The sequence below is a fragment of the Rhizopus delemar genome, genomic scaffold, assembly GCF_000149305.1.
Source record: "Rhizopus delemar RA 99-880 supercont3.16 genomic scaffold, whole genome shotgun sequence".
Classification (NCBI taxonomy): domain Eukaryota; kingdom Fungi; phylum Mucoromycota; class Mucoromycetes; order Mucorales; family Rhizopodaceae; genus Rhizopus; species Rhizopus delemar.
In genome coordinates, this window is record NW_027137842.1 from 571733 (window position 1) to 596289 (window position 24557).

Here is a 24557-nt window from a genome sequence, read left to right on the forward strand (position 1 = left end):
AGGCGAGAGGCAATTGAATGATAATTCGATCGTTATCCTGTCGAATTGTTCTTTATGGATATCAACCGGGAAAAATAAGCGGAACAATGCGGAGAAGAGACAAGCCTCTGAATCCTCTTTTTGAATGTGACAAGTTTCAGCTAAAGTCCTTTTTCCCAAAAAAAAAGAAAAAGAAAATATTTTTTCTTATTTTCCTTCTATAGACTTTTAGATTACCCAACTTAATGTTTCGTAAAATAATCACTTCACAGGCATTCAGACTATCAAGTCAGCAACGTACTTTAACTACTTTAACTACTCGTGTAAATAGATTTAATTCAGGTAAGGCAACAATAACAAAAGTTGGATCGTTTGATCTCTGATCTTGTCGATCTAGTCGGTTCTCTTTTGAAGCAGCATGTACATAAGCCAGTCTTATACTCCTTTTTACATACACAAAGCAATCAACTTTCTGCTACTGCAGAGCTCTTGAAATCCCAAGAAACAACGATCGAACCTGTCGAAGCACAACGATTTGATGCGATTCAGGCCATCACAGGAAACACACAAAAGGCACTAAAAAAAGTATTCCGATATGACACTATGTCTGCTGTACAAGAAGCTGTCTTGACTCGGCTACCCAACCAAGATGACATGTTTGTCAAGGCCAAGACGGGTACTGGTAAAACACTGGCCTTTTTGATTGCTGCGATCGAAACCGCCGTACGTAACCAAAAGGACCTCAAGCACTTTGATGGCACGTCGATCATGATCATCTCACCCACCCGTGAGCTGGCCAACCAGATTGCGGATGAGGCTCAAAAGCTCGTTTCCTTTTATCCTTTCAAGGTCCACTGTCTTGTCGGCGGTGACAGCAAGCGTCGTCAGATCAACCAGCTCGAACGCAACCGATGTGACATCGTGGTGGCCACCCCTGGACGACTGTATGATATGCTGACCAGTGTCCCTCGATTCAAAAAGATGTGCCAAAATTTAAAGGTCTTGGTGCTGGATGAAGCAGACCAGCTGCTTGACATGGGCTTCAAGAGAGATTTACAAAACATCTTGGGTGAGCTTCCGGATGAAAATCGTCAAACCATGCTCTTTTCGGCCACCATCTCACCCGAAATCAGAAAGAACCTGGGTGATTTTGCTCTCAAGTCCAGCTATCAACTGATTGACACCGTGGGTGAAAACGAAGTCAACACACACATGCACGTCAAGCAAAGTGCGATCGTGGCTCCTTACCACCAACAATTTGCTCTTATTCAAGATCACCTTCAACACAACCAGGCTGCTCAAGCCGGAAAGGTCATCGTTTTCTTACCCACCACAAAAGCCACCATGCTCTATGCTCAACTCTACAAGCGACTGATTCCCGATCGTCCCGTCTTTGAGCTTCATTCCAAAAAGGGTCAAGATCAGCGAGCAAAGATCGCGGATCGTTTCCGTAAATCACGTGGAGGTATCCTCTTCACCTCTGATGTCTCTGCTCGTGGTGTAGATTATCCTGGTGTGTCACTCGTAGTCCAGGTGGGTGTGCCCTCGACAAGAGAACAGTACATTCACCGTCTGGGTCGTACGGGTCGTGCTGGCAAGAGTGGCGAGGGTGTCATTGTGCTTGCCCCGTTCGAAAAGGATTTCTTGAAGGCCGAGGTAGCCGATCTGCCGATCGAAGCCATTCGACCTGAACTGACGGATCCTGCTGTGGAAGAGTCTGTAAAGGAAGAGATCACAAAGCACATGTCCTATATGGATAGCGAGACTGTCCGAGAGGTCTACACAGCCTATTTGGGTTATTGTAAGTGTTGAAAGCGTGTCAAGGATACCTATCTCATTATTTTTTTTTAGATTCCGGTCGCGTTGCTATGCTGGGTAAACGTCGTGAGATCGTGTTGGACGAAGCCAGCAAGTTCCTTGGTTCCCTTGGTGTGGAAGAAGTACCCCGATTGAGTGCTCGCTTCTTGAGCCAATTGGGTTTGGGAGAAGAAAAGAAGAAGAGAGGTTTTGGAGAAAAGACGAGATGGAACGATCGTCCTCGCCGTTCATTCGATAGACATGACAGTTCTCGCCGCTCATTCGATAGACACGACTCATTCGACAGAAACGACCGTCCTCGTCGTTCATTCGATAGAAACGACTCATTCGACAGAAACGATCGTCCTCGCCGTTCATTCGATAGAAATGATGGCCCTCGTTACTCATTTGATAAACATGACGGTCTTCGTCGTTCGTTTGAAAAGAACGATCGTCCCCGTCGTTCATTCGGAAAATCGGATCGATTTGAATAAATCCTGTGTATAGCTTATTTTATCATCTCTTAATTTATGAACCACTTTTTTTTTGTAAAACACATTTTTAATTGTCAGTGCTTTGTACGATTGGCATGCGAAAAGGAAAAGCAAAGATGGATGCCGTTTGAAGGTATTTAGAGAGCAGACCAGGATCAGCGGCATAGCAAAGTATCTATAAACAATTTTGAAAAAGCTGACAGAGATTCGATTGTTCTGGATGCCCAACCTGTACAAACATGATTGTGATGGGTTTCAAGCGTATCTAATTTCTACAAACAAATGAAAAGGACAGGTTTTGCTTTTCAATTTGCTTGTGTGCATCTCTTTCATGCTGTATTTCATCCATTCTAATCGGAGCTTGATGTATGGGCACCTACTTGATGGGTCAGGCCAATTGGAAAAAAGACGTGTCCTTAGACGATGAGCAGAATGACTTGATCCTATTGTGTACTTGATTGTGTTGATAGATAGTTGATGGAAGCTATCGTTTGAGTATCAAAGCGTTCCTTTGTTCATCACATCCTGTAGTTTATCATCCAATCCTAAAAGCACTCCTCCCATGGTTCAAACGGGGGATTCATTCGATTTTAGAGTTCAAGGGATGAGTCCTCTTTTTATGAAAAGTGGAAGGGATCCGTTGGAATCAAGAGCGAGGATGAATGAAAGGAAAATGATAAAGATGTTTCCCTGTAGGCTGCTGGTGAATTGAAATGATTTGAAATTCAAAATTTCCTTGGTTACCAAAAAAAGAGAACGGTTTGACAAGTGTGATTGAATTAAGATTTTGTATCAAACAATCCCCTCTTTTTTTTTTGTTGATTGGCTCCCATTCGAGAAATAGGATGAGCTGCTACTCTTATTTTTCCCCCTCCCCCTTTTTTTTAAAATTAAAAAAGTAGGGAGAAAAGTGATGGATGATTTGAATTTTTTGTGTATAGGAAATTAATTCAAACACTCTCCTCTTTCAATTTAAGCAGCCATACAAAAAAAACAAAATGATGAGTCTTTGAAGAATATTGTCTATTAGTGACCGAGTTGGATGAGGTGGCTTTAGTGTATATGTATTCTATTTAACTTTTCTGTTATTCAACATCTCAGGATCGTTCTTGTCCTTGAAATAAAAGACAGCTTGTTTGATCATCTAAAGAGGATGATGCTATAGGAATCTTGTGATTCTAGATTATTATCAGCTAAAGCAGTTGCTTCTTCATTGAGACTGTTTGAAAAAACTAGCTTTTGTAATGTTGCAAGGGATCTTTTGTCCTTGAAATAAAAGATGTGCTTGTGTAATCCAACCTGATCAGAGGCATGAATAACTAGAAAGCTAGTTGACAAGTGTGATTGAGGAATAGATTCAAATCTAAAGGGCTATTTCAAATGAATGCTTGAATTATGATATAATTTAATACAGTTATTAGTGTGAAGAGTCGCATCTTTTACAAAATATAGGCCCAAACTTTCTTTTGTTCATAGCAGCAACTAAAAATGAAGAGAGTTCTTTGCTGGAATTTATTTAAAAGAATCAAAACTGACACTATAATCATTGCATTCAAAACAGCTCTGGTTATAGCATATGCTTTACACTCTTCATTGTACATTAACAACTATAATACTTGATCTTGTGTGCTTTTCTCATGCTCTCTTTATATTCCAATGACATACTAGTATGTTGATTCTAAAAGACTTTATGAACAGCAGATATTTTTACTGAAAGATAGCTACCGGCAGTATCTTTTTAATCCACAGTAAGTTTCATAAAGACGCCAATTAGTATCCTTTGTTCTCTCAATACAAAAATGAAACTTTACGGTCAAACTGAAGATGAACCACTTTTTTCATAAGAAACTTGCTCATGGCGAGTGTAGTTCATTTCGCTACTATTAAATCTATTCGCTTTATTGCTTGATTTGTTATAAAAAAAAATTGCTTGTGAAGCCATCTTTTAAAGGGCTCGTGCACACAGTATGCATTCTCTTGTACTAAATCGACATGGGTACCTGAAGGGCCTGCTTTCACACCGCAGACGACTTCCCAACCCTTCCTAATGCTTATGATGTAGCCTGGACGCGTCTTTTTTTGATTCATCGCAGAGCTCTCTAAGCGACAGATTTCCTTGAGCGCGTGTTTGTCAAGCTGTAGCGACGCATGCGCACCCGTCTGTTGGATGTGCAGGGCAGCCAGTCTTTTTGACTTTTTCATGATTGAACCACGAATCTTGCGGATTCAATAAACCCTCGGCAGAGCCAGGATGTCTCCAAGCCGTAAAGCTCGTTTGAAAAGCGTCGTCTTTGAGGCATGTTTGCAAGATTCAGCTGTAGCGATCGTACTGTTTGTCTGACGGTTTGAAATGATCAGCAAACTCGGACCATGTCAAGTCTTGTTTTTTCAAGACATCATGGCACAGCATGAATTCTGGCTTGCGAGATCGCTTTCTGCTGTCAGGAAGACTCTGGGTAACAAGCATCTTTGTGGTGAAGAGAGCAGTGACAGGAATCGGTATAGAGTCCAGGGGAGAGTGAAAAGCTAGGCGCAAAGTTACTTGGTATGAAATCATTTATTTCATAATCCACCCTACATCACTTTGTCCAAATACCAAAATGAAGCCGTATTTTTTTCGGTGGACGATTTTCTTGGGGAAGGGGCGTAAGATGGAAGCTGTCATGCAGTTTCATGACGCAAAAAGATTGAATGTGCCCAATCAAGATCCCTAAAGGCAAATATAGAAAACCTTCACTTTATGCTTTTCTTTTGATCCGAATTTTAAAGCTTTCAAAATAATCCTTGGCCTTGGGGTATTCTCAAGCAAACTCTTTCTTGTGTTCCTATACAAATTTTAGGGAAATCCTCAGAAATTTCCTTCACATAAAGTTGAAAGTAACATAGGATATGAGAATCACTTGACGCAGTCTACACCTTTTTTTTTTTTTTTATGCCTGGTTAGTACGCAATCTAAAAAGTTCATTTGTACAATATGAACTTTTTATAGGTGCAAAGGTTTTTTGTGTTTGTACACTCTATTTCCTGAAATGGTGTATTTCAATTTCTCGAGGGGGATACCATCCAGGTGGAAACTGGAATCGGCCCAAGAAGGGCTGTTGTCAAGGATGAGGTTTCGATCGACCCTGTGAAATGGAAGGATGCATCTTTTGAAGCCTACTTGATCAAGGATGAATCGATGTCTAGATTTGGTCAAGCATGAACAATCCAATGAGGCATGGCCAGTGTCACTCGCTCACAGAACTCTCACCAGGTCTTGTCAAGATCAGGCAAGGGGAGCTGTCTAGCGCGCCGCTTTAGACCGGGAGGGCCAGATGGTGATCTTTTACCATCGGTGGCTGTGTTGCCTATTGCAGACATACCTGAACATCAGGACGATGACCACTCTGACAAAAGCCAGTTGTTAAAGTAGCCCGAGTTGCATCTTGCAAAAGGTCGGGAACAGCACTGTGGATCGAACGACGTCTCTGCAGTGATGAAGCGAGTGGTTGAGAAAGATCACCAGGGCTGCAAGATGCATTTGCGCTGCTTCTCAGGCATTTAGATATGCAAATCACGACAGATCCATCAAGTTCTTTTCTGCTACTACCCATGTCACTGGCCCACGCTAGGCTGGGTCAAACAATAAGAAATCGGGTGAGGGGGGGAAGTGATGGGACAGGTTGAGTGATGGAGAATAAAATGTTGTTCACTGTCATTTTATAAACAACGGTCCATCTTGCGGGTAGCTTTGATATATAAATAAATGACACTGACCGATCAGCATGGAAGTCCAATCATGGTCTGTGGATTATCCTATAGTCCACTGAGCGTTCATTCATCCACTGGCTCCCTAAAACTCGATGGATGAGCTAACTGTAAACACAGTGCTCAATTACACTCCATCAAAAAAGAACCAGGCGTGTCTCTTTATTCCATGTTCAGTTTAAATCCATTCAATATCAATACCCAACTGTCAGGATTAGGTTAGAGTAGCCTCACTCTTACAGCTTGATGCCAACATTGAATCAGATAACGGTCTCAAAGCATCTTTGTCTTTCAACTTCTCGTTACATCACAAACCTAAAAAAGTTGTAAGCGGTTCAAGTGGCAAGATAAGTAAATCAATGCATTCAATTCCCAGTGGTTGAATTGATTCAACACTGAATATATTATCCAGAGCACATTGGAAATTATAAAAAAGAAAGAGAGGGAAAGCAATGCGAGTTTCTCTGCCAAATAAGCTAGCAAGCTATACAGATTTTTTCAATCAAGCATAAAAAAAGCCCTTGGTTTTAATAAACATTGTAAAGTTTTTTTTATAATTCTTTAGATCCTTTTGAGACACTTGCCTAAATATTGAGCAGAGAGAGAGAGAGAGAGAGAGAAACAAAGCGTGTGAAGTGGCTTCCATAGAGATGATGACATATCTTTACGGATCCTAGTCATTCCTATTTCTATTTTCCAAAAACATATTCTGTTTCACTTTACTCTTGATAACGGACCCAAACTGTTCCATCAGGCTTAGCATAAAGGGGAGGAAGGTGAGAGATCGATGTCGTCGAGAGTGAATTTGCTTTTTCCGTTGAGCTATGGATCGGAGCATGACCTACAACCAGGTTCTATCCCCTTCCTTTCTGAATACGGGTCCATCAAGCGTGACCTGCAGAGGATGTCCTGTCTCGGTGCTATCAACACCCGTTCGCTCATTCTCTTTTTGATACGCTTTCTTGTAAGGTTCAAATCAGCCTGCTGCCTCTTTTCGACCCGGTTGCTTTTCCACCGGGGGGTAGGATGGAGTCTGCGGAAGGGATCGATGGTAGCACACTGTGATGAGAGGATGAACAGGACAGTGATGAGATGGACAAGAAAGATGAATGTTGTACTTTGGCTTTGATCGATTGGATAGGGGTCCTTGGGGAAGCAAAGTGAATGCATCGACGGATGTTGGATGATGTTCAGATTTAAAAGTGCGACTTTTTAAAAAAAAAAAACTTTATGAATTCTGTATTACAAAAGATCAGAAAATTAATATAAAAAGAGACAGGTTGCGGGGATTACAGATGCCCGCGTGTATCAAGAAGCTAACCAAATTAATCCTTGGAGGGGTGTATTTGTGACGGATGGAAAAGAGAGGAAGGGTAGTGAAGAAAGCTGAAATGGAATGTTCTAGTTTATAGGAGGCAGAGGGGATGGGCTCCTAAGAAAAGTAAATAGTTTATTCAATTTCTCTGCATAAACTATATATCCAGAAGAAACATGTTTAAAACGCGTAACATACTCCTCCTCCCTTCTTTTTGTTCTAGAAAAACGATTGGTTTTTTATAGTGGTTTATCATCGAATATTCCCAATTTTGGAAACGTGCTACAGACTTTTTTTTTTTTTAAAAAAAGAAAAAGGGATAAAGACTATAAAAAGAGAGAAGTAGAAATGATGATATCGTGTTTTATATTAAATCACAAGGATCTCCCCCTCCCCCTCATTCAAAAAAGAAAAAGAGAAAGAACAAGATAACTAGTTGGTGTCACACTAGGTTGTCAAAGTCAAGCAGGTGAAACAAACAGATAACCACGCGCCAAAGTCTGATGATGAAAAAGAAAGAGAATACATTCGTCTGGAGTGAACCATTCTCCCTCCCCCCTCCTTTTTTAAATGGTCAGCTCAAGTTTGAACATTGCATGGAGTGAACCTGGTTGAATGCTGTGATAGAAAAGCGGCAGAGATCCCGTGAAATGCGAGAAAGAGATCACTCGTCTGCTCCTTCTTGTTTCCCTTTACACATTTTTACCCCCTCCTCCTTTTTTATTGTTTTATTAAATAAGCTCTGGTTCATGTTGTTTGCTTTATTCACCATTTTATTTCTGTTGGATGATATTTATTCTGCAAGACACATGGTGATTCTCTTCTCCGACATCTTAGCAATCATCACGTCGTACACGGTTTAACTTTCCTTAAAAAGTTTTTGAGTTTTTTCTCCTTTCCTCTTTTAAAACTCATGTAAAACGTTCAACACAACCACAAAAACATATTTATTACAAAAAAAAAAAAAAAAAAAAAAAAAAAAAAAAAAAAAAAAAAGAAAAAGAAAAGCTTTTTTTTTTCTTTTCTCCTTCCCCTTTCACTTTATTTTTTTTTCTCTCTCTTTTACTTTTTTTTTAAAAAAATAACTTTTTATTTTTATTGCAGGTAAAATAAAAAAAAACCCATTCTTTTTTTTTAAATATGACATTAAATGAGGATAAAAAGGACAAGAAATAAATAAATAAAAAAAAATAAAAAAAAAAAAATGACGACAGCGGTTAAACCTATCATCAAGTTACCACCACGTAGTAATAGATCAAACAGTATCTCTGTTAAACCAGTCGAGATTTCGATTTATTTTGAAGATCAAGAAAATAAGCTTTCAGACGTTGACATTCAAAATTTATTACAGGATTTTGGACCTGTTCAGTAAGTAGGTGGCCTGGTTGACGTGAAAGGAATTAACACATGACAGGATCAAGAGAGAACGAGGTGGCGGCTATTTAAGCTTTCAAGATACTAAAATTGGCAAGTGAAAGATAATAAAAGAGAGAGAGAATTGAAAATAACATGTAGTGTAGCTGAAAAAGTCTATTCGTTTTATAATGGCTATGTCTTTGCGAATCATGTCATCTTTAAATTATCTTTAAATGATTCACAACAACCCGAAGGTCCTCTGCTGGAAATAAGAAATTTACCTCAATCCATCGATCATCATCAACTCTTTGAACTCTGTCGTCCGTTTGGTTCACTTCATATCTGTAAAGTGATCAAAGAGGAAGGAAATATAAAGAAAAGAGCTTTGGTTCAATATTTTAGAAAACAAGATTCAGATTCATCCCAGCTTAATTTGGTAACAAGCAGAAAGAATCAAAAGCTGTCAAAAACTAAATTTTTGTTGTAGAATAATAAAGCCATTGAAGGAAGTACAATGTAAGTTTTTTTTCTCAAAAAGAATCTATTTTTTTTTCTTTTTGATAGACAGCACGTGTAGAAGGAAAAAAAAAAAAAATATAAAAATTATTTTTTATTTTTCCCTTTTTTTTTTTTTTGAACTGACCTTTTTTTTTTATATATAAAAATAGTCAAGTAGCCATTTTAATGCCAAGTAACTTGACCCACCAACGCTATTCTGTTGTAAGTCATTTGGTTTTTTAAAGGAAATTGAATAACAGAAAAGAATAGAGTCAAGAAAAGAATGAGACGAGTGGTTACATTGACTACATGAACTTGTATGTCAAAAATCTTGACCCAACCATTGGTAATACAGAACTATTTAGCTTATTTCGTAAATTTGGTCATATTGTCTCGGCTCGTGTGATGAGTAACCCCGCCACTGGACTCTCGAAAGGCTATGGATTTGTCTCGTACAGTAAACCAGAAGAGGCCGCTCTGGCCTTGAACGAGATGAACGGTATCCTGGTGAGATCGAAAGCGATGATTGTTGCTTACCACGAACCCAAGAAGCCTCGACAAGAGAAATCCTCTTCTACCACCACGTCTTCTTTTCATTCTCCTCCTTCCACCGCTCCTCCTGTCGACTATGGCACCGTACCTTATTTTGAAACAAGACATCCTCACGAAGGTAAGCATTTCCTCTCACCGCATGACTTCTCACTCAATCAACCCCGATAGCCATCCTCGGTCCTGGTATTGAACCCGTCGATTCGCTGAACCTCAAAGAACTCTCACTGAATCCAACCGTGCCGATGCAACGAAAGGTAAGAAAAAACAAATAAAAAAATGAACAGGATTCAAATTTTTTAAAGTTATCCTTTGCTGACCTACCCTATCATCGTCCACCGCATCTGACCCAACGCCCTTCACTTGCCTCCATCTTACCTTCCCATCTCGAACGCGTACCCGAAGAAGACAGCCGACGTCGTAAGGGGTCGATGGAATCCGTCATGACCGAAAGCAGCGCACACCTTCAAAAGATCAAGATGACCGAGGCCGTGAAACGCTGTGGTTCGTTTGGACCGGAGCTGAAGCACATTGTGGATATGTTGCTGACTTTGAAAAAGAGGGAACGATCGCTTTGTTTGTTCAATTCGGATTTCTTGAAGGAGAAGATCAATGCGGCCATTGAGGCACTGGAAGTATTTGATGAAGACGAAGAAGAAGAAGAAGTGATTGTGAGAAAGCCCTCGATACGAAATATACCTGAACACATCATACCTCCCCCTCGCATTTCAAAGGCTATACCCATCGTTGCACCTCCCTCACCTGAAGAAACGGCCAAGATGGCCGAGATCAAGAAACTGTTGGCTTCCTTTGAAGGAAAGCCGATTCATGAAAGAAAACAACTCTTGGGTGATCAACTCTTTCCTTTGGTCAAGGTAATCTCATCCCCACTTCATGTTCCTTACTCATCCTTTTTCTTTAGGCCACCGGGATTCGACATGCACCCAAGATTACGATTCGATTATTAGATACGATCGAACTGGAAGAATTGGCCAAGATCATGTTTAATAAGGAATTATTAAAAGCCCAAGTGAATAAGGTTGCATAGAAATCACAGATTATTCCCCCCCCCTTCTCTCCTTTTACTTTTTTTTTATACACCCCATCTTTCTACAATCACCACATATTATATCACTTGCTCATCTTTCTCTTTTTTTTTTTTTTTTTATTAATAATACCTCTTTTTATATACAAAAGTCCTCTCTCCCCCTCCCTTTTTTTCTTTTGCAAGCGTTTAGTCATCATTTAGATCACATGAATGTGTAGAACATGAAAATAAAAAAAAGTTCACATTCAAATTTCTTTTTTTTCTTCTTTCAATCATGTCGAGTGTGGATGAAAAAGTAAGAGAGATGAAAGAAGGAAAGGAACTGAACAAGAGGCTTTAGAAAACCCTATTGAATCATTCTGTCCGATTATCTCGTTTTCTTCAAGACTGTCTTTGTCTGGGTACACTTCGGGTAAGTGAGCAGAAAAGGATGAAAACCTGATTGAACAAAACCCGAAGGGATTTCGCTATTTTGATACTTTGATGAGAGGAAGAGAAGAAGTGGTGTTGGGAGTCTGTGTGGATCGTCAAGCACCACCGCATCTCACCTTGATGCCTTTGGAACTCTTGACTGAATACGGGCAAGTCGATGAAAAGGCAGAGGGGAGATGGATCAAAGGGGATTGGAAGCGAGCGGATTGGAAACAGATCAGCTTGGGTGATCAAGCGTTGAAGAAGGTAACCCAAAGAAAACGTGTGATCTTTTTTGATGACCCCCAAAGGGTGTGTGTTTAGGAAAAGATGCTCTTTTTGATCACGGGTTATGCCAAATACCGTTGTCCTTATGTTTGGGTAAGGCCTTATCCGATCCAGACCGTTCACTCACCCTCCTCAGTTACGATCCCATCAAGAACAACTGCTGCCTTCCGGTCAAGCAGACAATCCACTTCAGCTCATCAAGACAGACGAGTGGAAAACAAAAGGTAAAACAGAAAAACGCAATCAACGTCTGAGACTGAGCATCGATCCCAGAGGTTGGCTTGTGGGAGATTGTCGCCGAGATCATGGCTTGTACCATGCAAGTAGAGAACCCATTCGAAATCGATTTTGGATTCCTCCATCACTTGCCACCGCCAGAAGCCCTCTTGCTGACCTCGGCTCTCGTCCCATTTCTCGAGACGATCTATGTCGAAGCAGGTCCCGAGATGAGCTTTGTGGACAAAGGTAACACATGACATGAAAGTGACGTGACTGACAGGATGTTAGTCGGTGAGGATATTCAGCAGCTGGAGCTCAAGCGACTTTATCTAACAAGAATCCTATCCAGTGAGACCCGTTGAACAAAGGGGAGAAAATAAAGAACCGTCTGGAGGTCGTACAACCGGTGAAAGGGAAACCAGGGCAATTGAAAAAAAAAAAAGAAAGTGCGGAAAATAAAAATAGTCTTTTTTTTTTTATTTTTTATTGCAGTAGCAACGTTATCTCTCTCTTTTTTTTTTCTTTATTTCATGTTTCCCAAACAGCAGCAGCAAGACGAAGAAGATACAATCGAACTTTTGTCTTCAACAGAAAAACTTCAAGTGCCCAAACAAAGACATGTTCGGACAGGATCAGCGTCATCGTTTATTCATTTCAAAGCACCTGTACAAAAGGAACCAGTGGATTCACAAGTGACTCATCCCAACCGACTCGCCTCTCAAGTAAACCAAAAACGCATCGATAACCACACAGTGTCTAACAACCTTCCCATAGGCTTTACCTTCGCTCATTATCTGTGTCATTGGATTGGTCTTTGCTGGTTGGATGATGGATATTTATCAAGTAAGAAAGACATGCTTCCTACCCCCCTAGCCTAACAGGATCTCTCTTGTAGCACTGGGATGTCTTTACCCACATATCCGAATTGTTCATCCTCGTGCCCGTCTTGCTCAACCTGAAAGGCAATCTGGAAATGAACCTGGCCGCACGCTTTTCGACCTGTGCCAACATGGGCCAACTCGATCATCCAGAGACCCGACAGGCGCTGGTGTGGGGAAACATGGCCCTCATTCAAGTCCAGGCGCTGATCTCGGGCTCGATCGCTGGCGTCTTCTCGGTCCTCTTGGGTGTCTTGCTCCATCCAGATGAACCGGTCACGATCGGTGAGATCCTTTTGGTCATCGCCAGTTCCATGGTCTCTGCTTCCGTCTCCAGTTTCGTCCTTGGCTTGTTCATGTGCCTTTTGATCATCCTCAGTCGTCTGCTCAAAATCGATCCCGGTAAAAAAAAAAAAAAAAAAAAAAGTCAATCGACTCATCTGTCTCTGCAGATAACATTGCCTGTCCTATGGCGTCTTCTCTAGGTGACGTGGTCACCTTAGGCATCTTGGCAGGCTGTGCTCATCTCTTACAAGTGCATATTGGTAAGATCCTTTTTTTTTTTTTCATTTATTCATGTGTTACCTTCCTGATATAGAAACTTCGCTCAGTGCCTGGTTACTCTTCTTCATGTTTGGCTCCATCCCCTTTTTTGGGCTGTCGGTGTGGAGAAACAGGCATGTGAAGGACTTGCTGTTTTCTGGTTGGACGCCGATCGTGTTGGCCATGCTGATCTCCAGTGGCGCCGGCTTGGTCCTGGAGAGGTATGTGGAGCAGTACCAGGGCTTGGCCATGTTCACGCCCATCTTGTGTGGACTGGCTGGGAATCTGGGCTCGATCTATGCCTCCCGGATCAGTACCTGTCTCCACAAGGGAGTGCAGGAACACTTTGAACGGGTCGAGTGGACCCTGCTGATGATGAACATGCCTGTCCAGTCTCTCTTTTTGGCCATCGTCTGGTTTCTAGAGATCGGCCATCTGGATTTCACACTGGCCTTTGCCCTGGCTTACTTTGTTGTCTCGACTCTATCCGTAAGTGTCCTTTGTTTCGTACGCTTTGCTCATCCACCTTTTCTAGACGTATCTGGCGTTAAAGATGGGTAAATCGATGACGTTGATCTTTTGGAAGCATAAATATGATCCAGACAACTATGTCTTGCCTTATTTGTAAGTACCCTACGCACCCCCATCCTTTGTATTCACCAGGATCCATAGAACGGCTATCATCGACGTCATCTGTACAAGTCTCTTGGTCGTCTCATTTCATGGGTTGACATCGGCTGGTTATGCCAATCTGAACGCATCCACTGCTTAATATACCTCTTTGTTTGCTGCTGTTATATATATCTATAGATTTACTTTTTCTCTCTCTTGTATTAATAATTAAAGAAATAATCTGGGCTTGGTGTGTAATAATAAAGAAGAAAAAATTATTTATTATTATAAATTACATGTAAAATTTAATTTTTAAGGACGATAGGACCCGAAGTGAATGTTTCCCAATCCTTTTCATTCTTTGGGTTACCAAACAACTTCAAAGCAGACACACGGAAGCGATAGGTACCCGCGGGTGCAGGAAGAGCGACCGCACCAGCAAAGGACGTCGGCACGTACGTACCGTCCCAGACAAAGGCAGATTCATAAGACTTGTCGTCGTTGAAGTTACGGGACAAGTGAGCGGTACCGGTCGCATAGAGACCCAAGGATTTACCGGCGCTGTCGATCAGTTCGGTCTTCATCAGACGGGTGGGTGTCAAGAGTCGGTAGACCGTGAAAGGAGCCGTGCTGGACTTGCTGCGATCGTAGGTATAGGTATCGTTCACGCCATACGATTGGGTGCTGCTGCCGATGTAGGGATAGCCCTCGTCAAAGATCGGCAGGTCCTTTTGTTTGCCTTGGACACCGACATAAGGAATACGGATGTCCTTGCCGTTCTTGGTCTGCTTGGATTTCAAGGTGATGTAACCGCCGTAGTAAATGTGCTTCTTGGCATCTGTCTTGGGTGGTGTCACGGTGACCGTGATCGTCTTGGATTGACCGGGTGCGAGCTTGAAGGTCTTGGAGGAGAAGCGGAGGTTGGCCTTGGCGGCCACGTTCACGGCGGGTTCGAGGGGTGTATAGCCTGACTTGGCGATATCGTAGGGAGAGATACCGGTAGAGACTTGGTTGACGAGTTCATATTGGATCGTCTTGGATCCATGGTTGGTGACCTTGAAGGATTGCTTTCGGTAGTGGGTGGTAGCGGTATCATTGAAGCTGATCTGACCGGGCGTGATGTGTGTGCGTTGGGTGATGGCATCGTACACTTGGACCAGACCGGCACCGGCACGGGCAGGACTGTCGATCGCGTCGGCCTTGAAGACAGGGCGAGGGGAGGCGTAGTTTTGGAATTGTTCATGGACGAATCGGACGCTGTCCTTCTTCTTGCCGTGGGCCTTGACGTAGAGAGCGACCGAACCAGCGACATAGGGAGAGGCCATCGAGGTACCGTCCATGATACCCCAACTGTCGAGATAACGAGGCAAGGTAGAGTAGATGCGACCACCGACACCAGCAATATTAGGCTTCAAGATCAATTCGGCACTGGGACCCAAGCTAGAGAAACTAGAGACCGAACCAGCATCAGACACAGGGACCACACTCTTTCCAGCAGAAAAATCGATCGAGACCTTGCCCTTCTTGACAGCCGCCAAAAGACCTTCACCGCTCTTCAGACTGACCATGACCGAGGCCAGGCTGGCTCCGGTCGTCTCAGCACCCGAGAGAGCTTCGTCCGCATTGTCGTAGATGATGACAGACACCGCGCCGGCCGAGGCAGCATTGTTGACCTTGTCGGCAAATGAACAGCTACCACGCTTCACCAAGGCCACCTTGCCCTTCACGTCGGGAGAGACAGCATCGGCAGAACAGGCATCGTTCGTGGGATTATCGACCTTGGAGGCAATGGCCAGATCGCCATTGGTCAATTTAGCACTCGTGCTCGATCCACTGCTGAGAACATAGGGTATACGATCGGCAAAGCCAGAGGCGATGAGCGTCGTGGTGTTGGTGTAGTCGTTTTGAACAGAAGCAACCGAGAAGGCACTCGAGGCCGTACTGGGAGAACCGATCGTGTACGCCCCTTGCGCACCCGAATTACCGGCCGAGATCACGACATGGACACCCTTGGCCACGATCTGATTGACGATCGAGAGCTCGGCATCCGAGGCCACTTCGACCCAGGGGTTGGTGGATCCCAAACTGAGATTGATCACATCGACGCCAGCATCGTACGCCATCAAGAGACCTTTGACGATGATATCGTCACCCGTCACACCAGTACAGCCAAAGACACGGTACATGGCCAGGTTGGCTTCAGGAGCCACACCGGTAAAGTTCTAGTGAGACATCCGTCAGTGAACGTTCCTATCCCCCCCCCCTCTTTTTTCACTTACCGTCGCAGCATCATAACCCGCAATGATACCCGACACGTGCGTACCGTGGCCACTGGCGCCCGAGCCAGCACCACATTCGTCCAGAGGATCTGAATCAGGCACGGGCGTGTTGGAACCCGTATACTTGTCACCGACCAGATCATAACCGGTGACGACCTTGTAGCCTTTACCAAAGCCACCGCCCAAGGCAGGATGTTTATAATCGATACCTAATCCAATCCGTCAGAGACCTTGTATCGGCACATCCCCCCCCCTCGTTCTTACCTGAATCTAAAATGCCGACCAAGACACCTTTGCCCTTGTTCTTGAGCTGACTGTGCACAATGTCGACTTGAGTCATGTGATGAGGCAAGATGGACTTTTTGTTCTTGCCCTTCTTGACCAGTTTCACCTCGGGACGAGGCACCTTTCTGACGGGCGCAATGTATTCGACATCGGAACGATCCAAGATGCTTTCCAGCGTGCTCTTCTTGACGTCCGCATCATCGGTATCGATCGTGACAGACATACCCTTGAAGAAGGAGTGGTTGTAGCGTTCGTGGACCTTGATGTGAGCGCCCTTGACTTCCTGCATCGATTGAGAAAAGAGGGTGCCGGCCGAACTAGGTGCTTGTTTTTTGAATCCGACGATATAACGGCCTGGGATGACATCTGAATTGGCGTGTCTGAATTTGGGATGGTGAAGATTGACTGCTTCTGCCGTCAAGACAAAGACAGCCATACAGACACCTGCCACATAAAGAGGAAGGATGGTGAGTGTTGATTTTTTCATGGGTTGTTTGGAAAAGGAATGAACAACGATAGAAAATAAAAGAAAGGATAGAGTTGAAGAAACTTGGTGGATGAAAGAAAAAAGGAGATGGAGCTTTTATAGGTTATCACCCTGGTTGCCTTTTAATATAGCATTATCCCATTGAACACAAAGTCAGCAGGACTTGTAATACATGGGATAATCTGTTCATGTAAAAGAAATGTTTACAATGTGTATGTCAACCAGATCTTTGAAACGGCCATACCAAGTATAGGAAGAAAATCTAAATAAGGGAAGCTTAATGTCACTCAAGCAGAATCCTCCATCTCATAATTGCCTTCTTTGGTATCTCTTTCTTTTTCACCAGATTACTCACTGTCAAGTTTGTACGAGAATGGATGAAACCTACAGAAACGCTTTTATGCAGAGAGCAACTTGTCGGTGGATAGCGACATGTGAGGGTGGCATGAATAGAAACATGGCAAGCATCTGTCTGTTTGCTGCCGCACGCGAGTGTGTGCACCACAGAACCCCGTTTTGTTTTTCTCTTGTTCAAGGTTTAATGCTCGTAAGTTTTTTTTTTTTTTTTTTCTTTTATCAAAGCTTCACAATCAATGTTCCTCATGTAAACTAAAAAGACTGACAATAAACTTTAATTTTTTAGCTTCATACTAAAAAGTACCTTATAAAACATACGCATATCAATTGGATCTTATTATACACATCAACTATTCTTTTATTATCATTTCCTTTTTCTACAGACACGATTTGGTTTTTATAAAGATTTTCTGCACTGTCTAGAATGGTCATTGTAAACAAATTTTCTTTTGTTTATTCATTACCCAATAAGAAATGATTTTAATAGACTAGAGTTTAATTGGTCCTACTGTGTTACAATTTTGCCTTGTTCATTTTAAATGAATGTGATCTTGAACTTCTTCATTTGGTTATACACTTCGTGGTAGCCATAAAGAAAACAAATTTCCTTAATTAAGTCTAGATAGCTTTCCTATCTCTTTTTGTTTTTCATTTCTTTGGATTCAGTTCAATTGAAGTCTATAGACTGGCACATGCCTGTTCCCGTGCTTTTGACATTCTGTTTTGGTTTATCAAAGATGACTTATTGTTTGTTAATTCATTCTGTGTTTCAAAAATAAAATTCAGGTCGTACTTTCGATCGGCGTAAACAATCAACAAGTGTGAATTCTCGAGCGTTTGAAAAAAAAAAAAAAAAATAAAAAATGACAAGAGTTGAAATAGAGCAGAAATGGAAACAATCAGAGAAAATGCCTAGGCCACAAAGCATTTTCTTGTAGTGCTTGTGTTCGTATAAAACAATAGAAGCTCAAGATGGATGAGTATTTGGATCTAAGTAGGACGAGTATAAACAATCGCCCGCAGTAAGATAAAGGGTTCATGTAGTGTAGGACAAGTGCAATTGCATTAGTAAAAGCAAACAGCACGATTTTAAAAGACTTCATGAAGCTCAATTGAATGAATAGTAGAATAGTCTCAAAGAGATGTTTCATATCGTCAAATCAAGGTACTTCATTAATAAATTGCATTGGTTGAATTAAAGAAATCATAATCAATTGATTTTTTTTTTTTTTTTTTGCAAAAACCGTGAGAAGAGTACTTCGTGTACCTTTCTAATCTATATTCCATAGAATCTAATCTATAGGGTTACCATTGGCACATAAATAAAAAAAATATAGCTTTATATTTGAGTAAGCGACCAATGAAAATTTCAGACATTGATGCCATTCATTACTCATCTTTGTTACTAAGGAAACACAAAGAGGGAAAGCCTGCTAGATTGCTTTTTTCATTACATATTTCCATTTTTAAGTATGTAAATACAAGTTACTGTTGGTATCAGCTTATGTTGTACACCAACTCTGCTTATCTGAAACTACCCATTTCTAATTATTCTATCTGATGCAAATCTACATTGACATTTCATAATCTTTTTATGCATAGTTTATGCTTTGTAAATGTAAAGGAGACTTTGTAGGTTACACACGTTAATTATAATCATTTTGATAATTCAAAGAAAGAACAGATAATAAAAACCAAGCAGGTGGGCTATTCAATACTGTAGTCTTTAACGACTTCTTTTCGCTGTTATCTACAAAAAAAAAGGGGGGGGGGTAATTTGGTGAGCTATTTTTCTTTTTTTTTTTGAAGTAACAAAATTATCTCTTTTACAAATATCGCTGTACTCAAAGTAAATCGCTCATAAGGGTTTTAAAGGAAAAAAGGAATTTATAAAATGTTATGCAAAAAGTACATGTATCAAAAAAAAAAAAGAAAACAAAAGTGACAAATCGTATGTTTTTCCCAAATAGACTAAAATTGATCGCATGTGTTATTTATTATTGATAACAAAGAATTACGATAACCAAGAAACACTCGAAAGATCGGTTCATGATGGACTTTGCGCTATAGGCGTGTATCTTGCGGTATGACAATCTAAGGGTTGACCAATGATGATGGATGATGACAGTAGATTATCCATTGGAAATATATTAAGCACATTGGAAATATAAAATAAATCGACATTGTCCTATCAAACGATCTCGGTTGCATTTAGTCTACTACCATCATAAACACACTATCGTTCATGGACTATTTTCCTATAAATTGCAGGAAAGAAGAATACTGATAGGGTATATGAAGTGTCAGTCTCATTCATCAAGACATAAACAGCATAAGAATAAAAGTGCTTACCTCCGAAAAGTAAAGCAATCATCGATTGCAGCCTAGTTCTGCTTCCTTTTCAGAAGAGAACGGCAATAGTTTTGTTGACAGTGTGGAATTGAGTGTTATTTAGAAAGGCTTAATAAAGCCGGGAGTATGACCATGTCCGTAAACGAAAGAGCAGATAGTGACGGAAGAGGAACAGAGAGCAAGACAATAGAGTTTCTTTTTTCTTTTTACGCATGTTGTTTTTAAACTAAAAGAAAAAAAAAAAAAAAAAAAAAAAAAAAAAAAAAAAAAAAAAAAAAAAAAAAAAAAAAAAAAAAAAAAAACGATGAATAAACAAAGCAAGACCTCCATTCACTCTTTTTAATGTCTTTTTTCTTCTTCTTGAAACACTATGCATACACCTGTTTTATCACTTTTTATCTTATCAGGTCAGTTATGATGCAAAAATTGATTGTTCTTTAACATTTGCTTGGAGCAACTTATGCAAAAAGAGCATAAGGTGTAAATGTAACTCTCTCATTAAAGTTCAAAACTACGTCTGCCTCTTCTATATGCTTAGCGAAGAAGCAAATAGATGCCTTTTTTTTAGGCTTTCTAGAAGAAACCTGAAACAAGATTTACCTTTTCAAGTTTTTGAACATTTATCACACTTTTTTTTTAGTTTGATATTGAATAAAGAAAAGCTTTATGTATTATACTTCATATCTCTTTCTATTCTTTAATATGGTCTTAATGCTCTTCTTTCTCAGCCCTTTCTCATTTTCAACGTTAACATGGTTGATACTGTTTCCACAAGATAGAGTTTTAGATTTTACTTGTATAGATAAATCATGCTTTATTTTTCCAAAGGAAAACAGAATAAAGTAAAATGATACGGACTAGTAAGCTTCGGCTATATCATAATTGGTGTGATAGACCAAAAGGCTATTGTAAAAGAGGATGGCAAGATATTTCTAATTAGCTCTCCCTTAGTCTCTTGTAACGATATATCGCCATTTGTATTCATTAAAATCCACGACTACACAGGAGAAGGAGCGTGTTAAACACCTTAAAGCCATAATTACAGACGTAAAAAAAAAGTCTGGAAAACGCACATTTATATACTTTTACCTCTTCTCAATAAACTAGTTTAAGCACTTTGAGCTCAACAACTATTAGTCATAATGAGTAGCCTTTGTTGATGGCTTCGTTGACTTTGTCTTATCTCTTTAAACCATGTCAGCCTTTTAAATGTTTGAATCTGTCTTTGGGTAATTACTCTCCACTATCAAAAGCTCAATTTTGATAAGTCAATATTAGGACCTGTTTTAATGAGACCCGACAGGTGTATACTTTAGTTTTTTTAATAAATATTCTCATCCTCTGAAGTGGTAGGACTCATCAATACTTGAAAAAAATCATGAGTCCCATTGAGTCCTACGGAAAGAAGAATGCCGCTATCTACAATTTCTAGCCAATTAAAATTTAATAGGAACTTGTAGTGTACACCTTCTGAGCATTTATATTTCTATTTTTTTTTAAACAAGATCATTGATATATTTTATTTATATTGTAATTATCAATAAGAGAATATTTATACGTAAATAAGTATATATTTACAATAATGGTATTTCATTGGTAAATTTACCAGATTTGACACTTTTCTAAAGGATTCATAGGCCGTCTTTCAGGACATTTGAAAGCCTCTGCAAATTCAGCACTATTTTGTACAACACCATTGATTCTAACCTTATCAGGTGAATGAACATCAGATCGAATGAGTTGAACAGCCTTCTCAGGACGCGTTTTAGAACACCAGACTCTTCCATAATTGATAAAGAAAAGTTGCTGGGCAGAGAACTTTTCAAGACCAGGTAGTATCGTCTGCTCACTTGCATTTTTGGAAAATGCGGCTTGGTATGCTGCACTGAGGCCACCGTTATCAGCCAGGTTTTCACCAATTGTCATCTTGCCATCTACAAAGTATTGCTTATGATCAGCACCTTCAATTGAAAAGTTACCATATTGACGAATAAAGCATTGTGATTTATCTTCAAAGACAGCAGAAGTTGCGTTTGTCCACCACGTATCCAAGATACCATGACCGTCATAAAGGCGACCTTGGTTATCAAAGGCATGCTGTAGATAATTATATTAGACTCAATAATATGCAAATCTTTTTCTTTATCTTACTGTAATCTCATGACCTATAATAGAGCCTATGCCACCATAATTGAGGTAATCGGGTAATCCTGTGTTATATAATGGAAGTTGAAGAATGCCAGCAGGAATAACCACCTCATTATAGTTAGGAGTATAGTAAGCATTGACTTCATGTGGTGTCATTTCCCATTCATCCTTGTTCACCATCTTTCCAATTTTATTCCAATCTCTTTTGATACTTGATTGTATTGAAGCCATCTCATTGCCAAAGTAACTTTTATTATTTACTTGAATATCAGCATAGTAATCGTGAAGAGAAGTAGAGGAACGAACATCTGGGTTTGCGATACCATATGCTTGTTGATGAATAATCATTTTTACCTATACACATGAAATGTTTCATCACTATACATTCTCTCATTCAGAAAAACACACGATTGTTACCTTTTCAATAGCTCGAGAACGAGTTTCATCATCCAGCCATGCATTCTTTTCCAAGCGAGAAACCCAAACAGATAAAATGCTATCAATAAATGCAGAGACTTGTTTGCGCTGAGGCTCACCGCCAAATGTTTTTAATACAAAGTATCGACCAAGAAGTTGCCCGAAAGCATCGCTTGTGCTCTCTGTACAATCACGGCTACGAGGTGTCGCTTCTGTCATGCCACTGGTGATCTTATCAATAGACGTTTGATATATGTTTCGAGTGGTCTTGTCAAGATAATTAACATTACTCAAAATGGATTTGATCGTAAAGAACTCACGGATCGCTTGGATAGATACATTGCCTGTTTGGCTATCAAGAAACCAACCTGACAGTTGTTCCATATACTTGGGCTCGTTGACTACAACATGATCAGGTAAGGAGGTCATGTTGGATGCAAATTTGTGAAAGATACGAGCCCAATTGACAATAGGATATTTTTGGTTGAGTTCGGCTATAGACATGGGATTATAAAGGGCCAAAGGGTCTTGAAGTTTATTTCTAAAGGAAGTTTAGAATTTTAAATCTTCTATAGGGTGCTTTCAACTTACTGATCGACTGTGATTGTGGCAAGCTGTGTTTCAAATTTTACGAATCTGTCAATCATCGATTCGATCTCTGCAGATCTCAGCACAGGCAAGTTATTCTCGCGCATCTTTTCCAAACGCATGTTCTTGTCGGTTCCATTAGGTTCACCAAGAATGTTTGTAATAAGAGAGATCAAACCGTTTCGATACTGATCCATGACATCCGATTGGTTATAGTATTCCTTAGCAGACAGAGTTAAGTCAGGTTGGGAAAGAAAGAGGGCGTATTTGTCAGGATGACGATCATCAGGGCCAGTGGAAAATTTTATCAAACTATTAGAGCCTTGGGTCATTGACTCAATTATTCCATCAGTCAATCTGTTAAGATGATCAAAACCAAAGTGAGTGTTGCTGATAGCAGAGGAGGAGCCTAAGACGGTGACTATCTTTGAAAGGTAAGGATAGATAGGCGTAGGACCAAGTGCATCAATTGCTGCTTCATTCATGCATGAGCCATAATAAACTTTTAGTTTGTTAAAGTTGGTACGATCTTGTTCCTTTTGTGTGTCATTAAGGAGACCTGAATCGTTTCGGATGCCGATCAACACATCATCGTAGCTACCCTCGAGCAATTTTTGAAGACTGTCCACATTATCATAATGTAAGTTAACAAAATTACCAACACCTAAGGGAGAAATTAGATTGCATGAACCGATAGGTAGTATCTGTACTACAACACTAACCTGATTGAGAAGCTGGAATAGTATGGTTCTTGATCCATCCACCGCCTAACGAAAACATTGATTATCCCATCCCCGAAAAATAATATTCAATGTAGCCTTACATGTGTATTCGTAAAAGTCGCTACAAGGATCTACATTGAGGTCCATGTCGTTTAGAATAGAGGCTGCTGCCGTTTGACAAACTTGGGAACCACAAACAGGAGTGGCACGGGCCATGAATTGAGCAGAATGGGTAGCAAGACTTTGAAGGACACCACCCGGCATTTTTAATTTAACAGAAAAATATAAATGATAATATTAAAAAGAAGGGAAAAAAAAGGGAAATAGGGAGGTTTATTTATAAGAAAATAAAAACAGAGTTAGTTTTTAAGCCTTCAAAAGCTGGTAGCTTTTTTTAATTTTTGCGAAGTTTGTATTACACATAATACGAAGTTACAGATCTAAGCCAGTTTCTTTTTTTTCCTTGCCATTTCTCTTCATTGTTCACAGCAATCTATTTTAAGTGTCATTTTTTTTTAAGCGCAATTCAATTGTGTTGTGAGTTGAATTTGAAAATACCATTCTTTCTCTTGCGCAGGTTGCTTTGTGTCTCGTTACTTTTTTGTGTATCACAATTTATTTTCTCTTCCCGTCAATTTTTTATTTGTTGCTTAATTAAACAACTCCTCTTTTTTCTTCCTCAATTCAGTTGTCCCTATTAGAGGCTATCACATAAAAAACCAAGAAAATAGACTTTTTTTGTGTTTTGTGCTTGTGTGGTTACTGCCTCTTTGTATTCTCCCTCTGTCTCTTTCTTTGATTGAAAGCTAATTTAGAATGAGCACAGACACCAAGTTAATATTAAGTTTAGTAAACAGAATAACAACTAGAGTAAATATCTTGCCACTTTTTTCAATATATAATTTACACTGTAATAGCTATCAATTGTAGGTGGATCTGAATATGAGTCTTTACAACACGATCCTTTAATCCAACAAACGTAACTATACATTGAAAAAAAAAAGCCAAGATCTCAGTTTCATTTACTAATTAATCTTTTTGACATCTCGGTTCATTTAATGTCATCAGAGGTACACAAACTTTTTTTTTCCCTTTAAGTATTAAACCAACATTATTGTTATATAGTGGCAGCATTGATAGAACTGTCAAAATATAGACTGCCTAGTATAGCAGCAACAATCACTGGCA

At 40.2% G+C, this 24557-nt stretch overlaps 7 protein-coding genes across 7 annotated transcripts; 4 read left to right on the top strand and 3 right to left on the bottom strand.

The window, feature by feature from the left end:
* Nucleotides 1–224: 224 nt before the first annotated feature.
* RO3G_15500 (uncharacterized protein) lies at nucleotides 225–2270 on the top strand (the record flags this gene model as incomplete). The annotated part of the gene is made up of 3 exons (XM_067670084.1): nucleotides 225–321; nucleotides 377–1780; nucleotides 1831–2270. 3 exons carry the CDS (start codon nucleotides 225–227, stop codon nucleotides 2268–2270), a joined length of 1941 nt encoding a protein of 646 aa, XP_067526185.1.
* A 3039-nt stretch (nucleotides 2271–5309) lies between these two features.
* RO3G_15501 (uncharacterized protein) lies at nucleotides 5310–5863 on the bottom strand (the record flags this gene model as incomplete). Its single annotated transcript, XM_067670085.1, has 2 exons — nucleotides 5310–5426; nucleotides 5633–5863. The coding sequence occupies 2 exons, from the start codon at nucleotides 5861–5863 to the stop codon at nucleotides 5310–5312; spliced, it is 348 nt and encodes a 115-aa protein (XP_067526186.1).
* Nucleotides 5864–8536: 2673 nt separating this feature from the next.
* Nucleotides 8537–10783, top strand: RO3G_15502 (uncharacterized protein; the record flags this gene model as incomplete). The annotated part of the gene is made up of 8 exons (XM_067670086.1): nucleotides 8537–8700; nucleotides 8848–9124; nucleotides 9176–9204; nucleotides 9357–9408; nucleotides 9457–9856; nucleotides 9907–9992; nucleotides 10041–10610; nucleotides 10658–10783. 8 exons carry the CDS (start codon nucleotides 8537–8539, stop codon nucleotides 10781–10783), a joined length of 1704 nt encoding a protein of 567 aa, XP_067526187.1.
* A 483-nt stretch (nucleotides 10784–11266) lies between these two features.
* Nucleotides 11267–12063, top strand: RO3G_15503 (uncharacterized protein; the record flags this gene model as incomplete). Its single annotated transcript, XM_067670087.1, has 3 exons — nucleotides 11267–11461; nucleotides 11519–11706; nucleotides 11967–12063. The coding sequence occupies 3 exons, from the start codon at nucleotides 11267–11269 to the stop codon at nucleotides 12061–12063; spliced, it is 480 nt and encodes a 159-aa protein (XP_067526188.1).
* Nucleotides 12064–12231: 168 nt separating this feature from the next.
* Nucleotides 12232–13264, top strand: RO3G_15504 (uncharacterized protein; the record flags this gene model as incomplete). Its single annotated transcript, XM_067670088.1, has 5 exons — nucleotides 12232–12423; nucleotides 12476–12544; nucleotides 12597–12981; nucleotides 13065–13124; nucleotides 13191–13264. The coding sequence occupies 5 exons, from the start codon at nucleotides 12232–12234 to the stop codon at nucleotides 13262–13264; spliced, it is 780 nt and encodes a 259-aa protein (XP_067526189.1).
* Nucleotides 13265–14039: 775 nt separating this feature from the next.
* RO3G_15505 (uncharacterized protein) lies at nucleotides 14040–16785 on the bottom strand (the record flags this gene model as incomplete). The annotated part of the gene is made up of 3 exons (XM_067670089.1): nucleotides 14040–15956; nucleotides 16014–16222; nucleotides 16278–16785. 3 exons carry the CDS (start codon nucleotides 16783–16785, stop codon nucleotides 14040–14042), a joined length of 2634 nt encoding a protein of 877 aa, XP_067526190.1.
* Nucleotides 16786–21096: 4311 nt separating this feature from the next.
* Nucleotides 21097–23633, bottom strand: RO3G_15506 (uncharacterized protein; the record flags this gene model as incomplete). The annotated part of the gene is made up of 6 exons (XM_067670090.1): nucleotides 21097–21591; nucleotides 21646–21996; nucleotides 22060–22600; nucleotides 22651–23311; nucleotides 23370–23414; nucleotides 23471–23633. The coding sequence occupies 6 exons, from the start codon at nucleotides 23631–23633 to the stop codon at nucleotides 21097–21099; spliced, it is 2256 nt and encodes a 751-aa protein (XP_067526191.1).
* Between the last annotated feature and the right edge of the window lie 924 nt (nucleotides 23634–24557).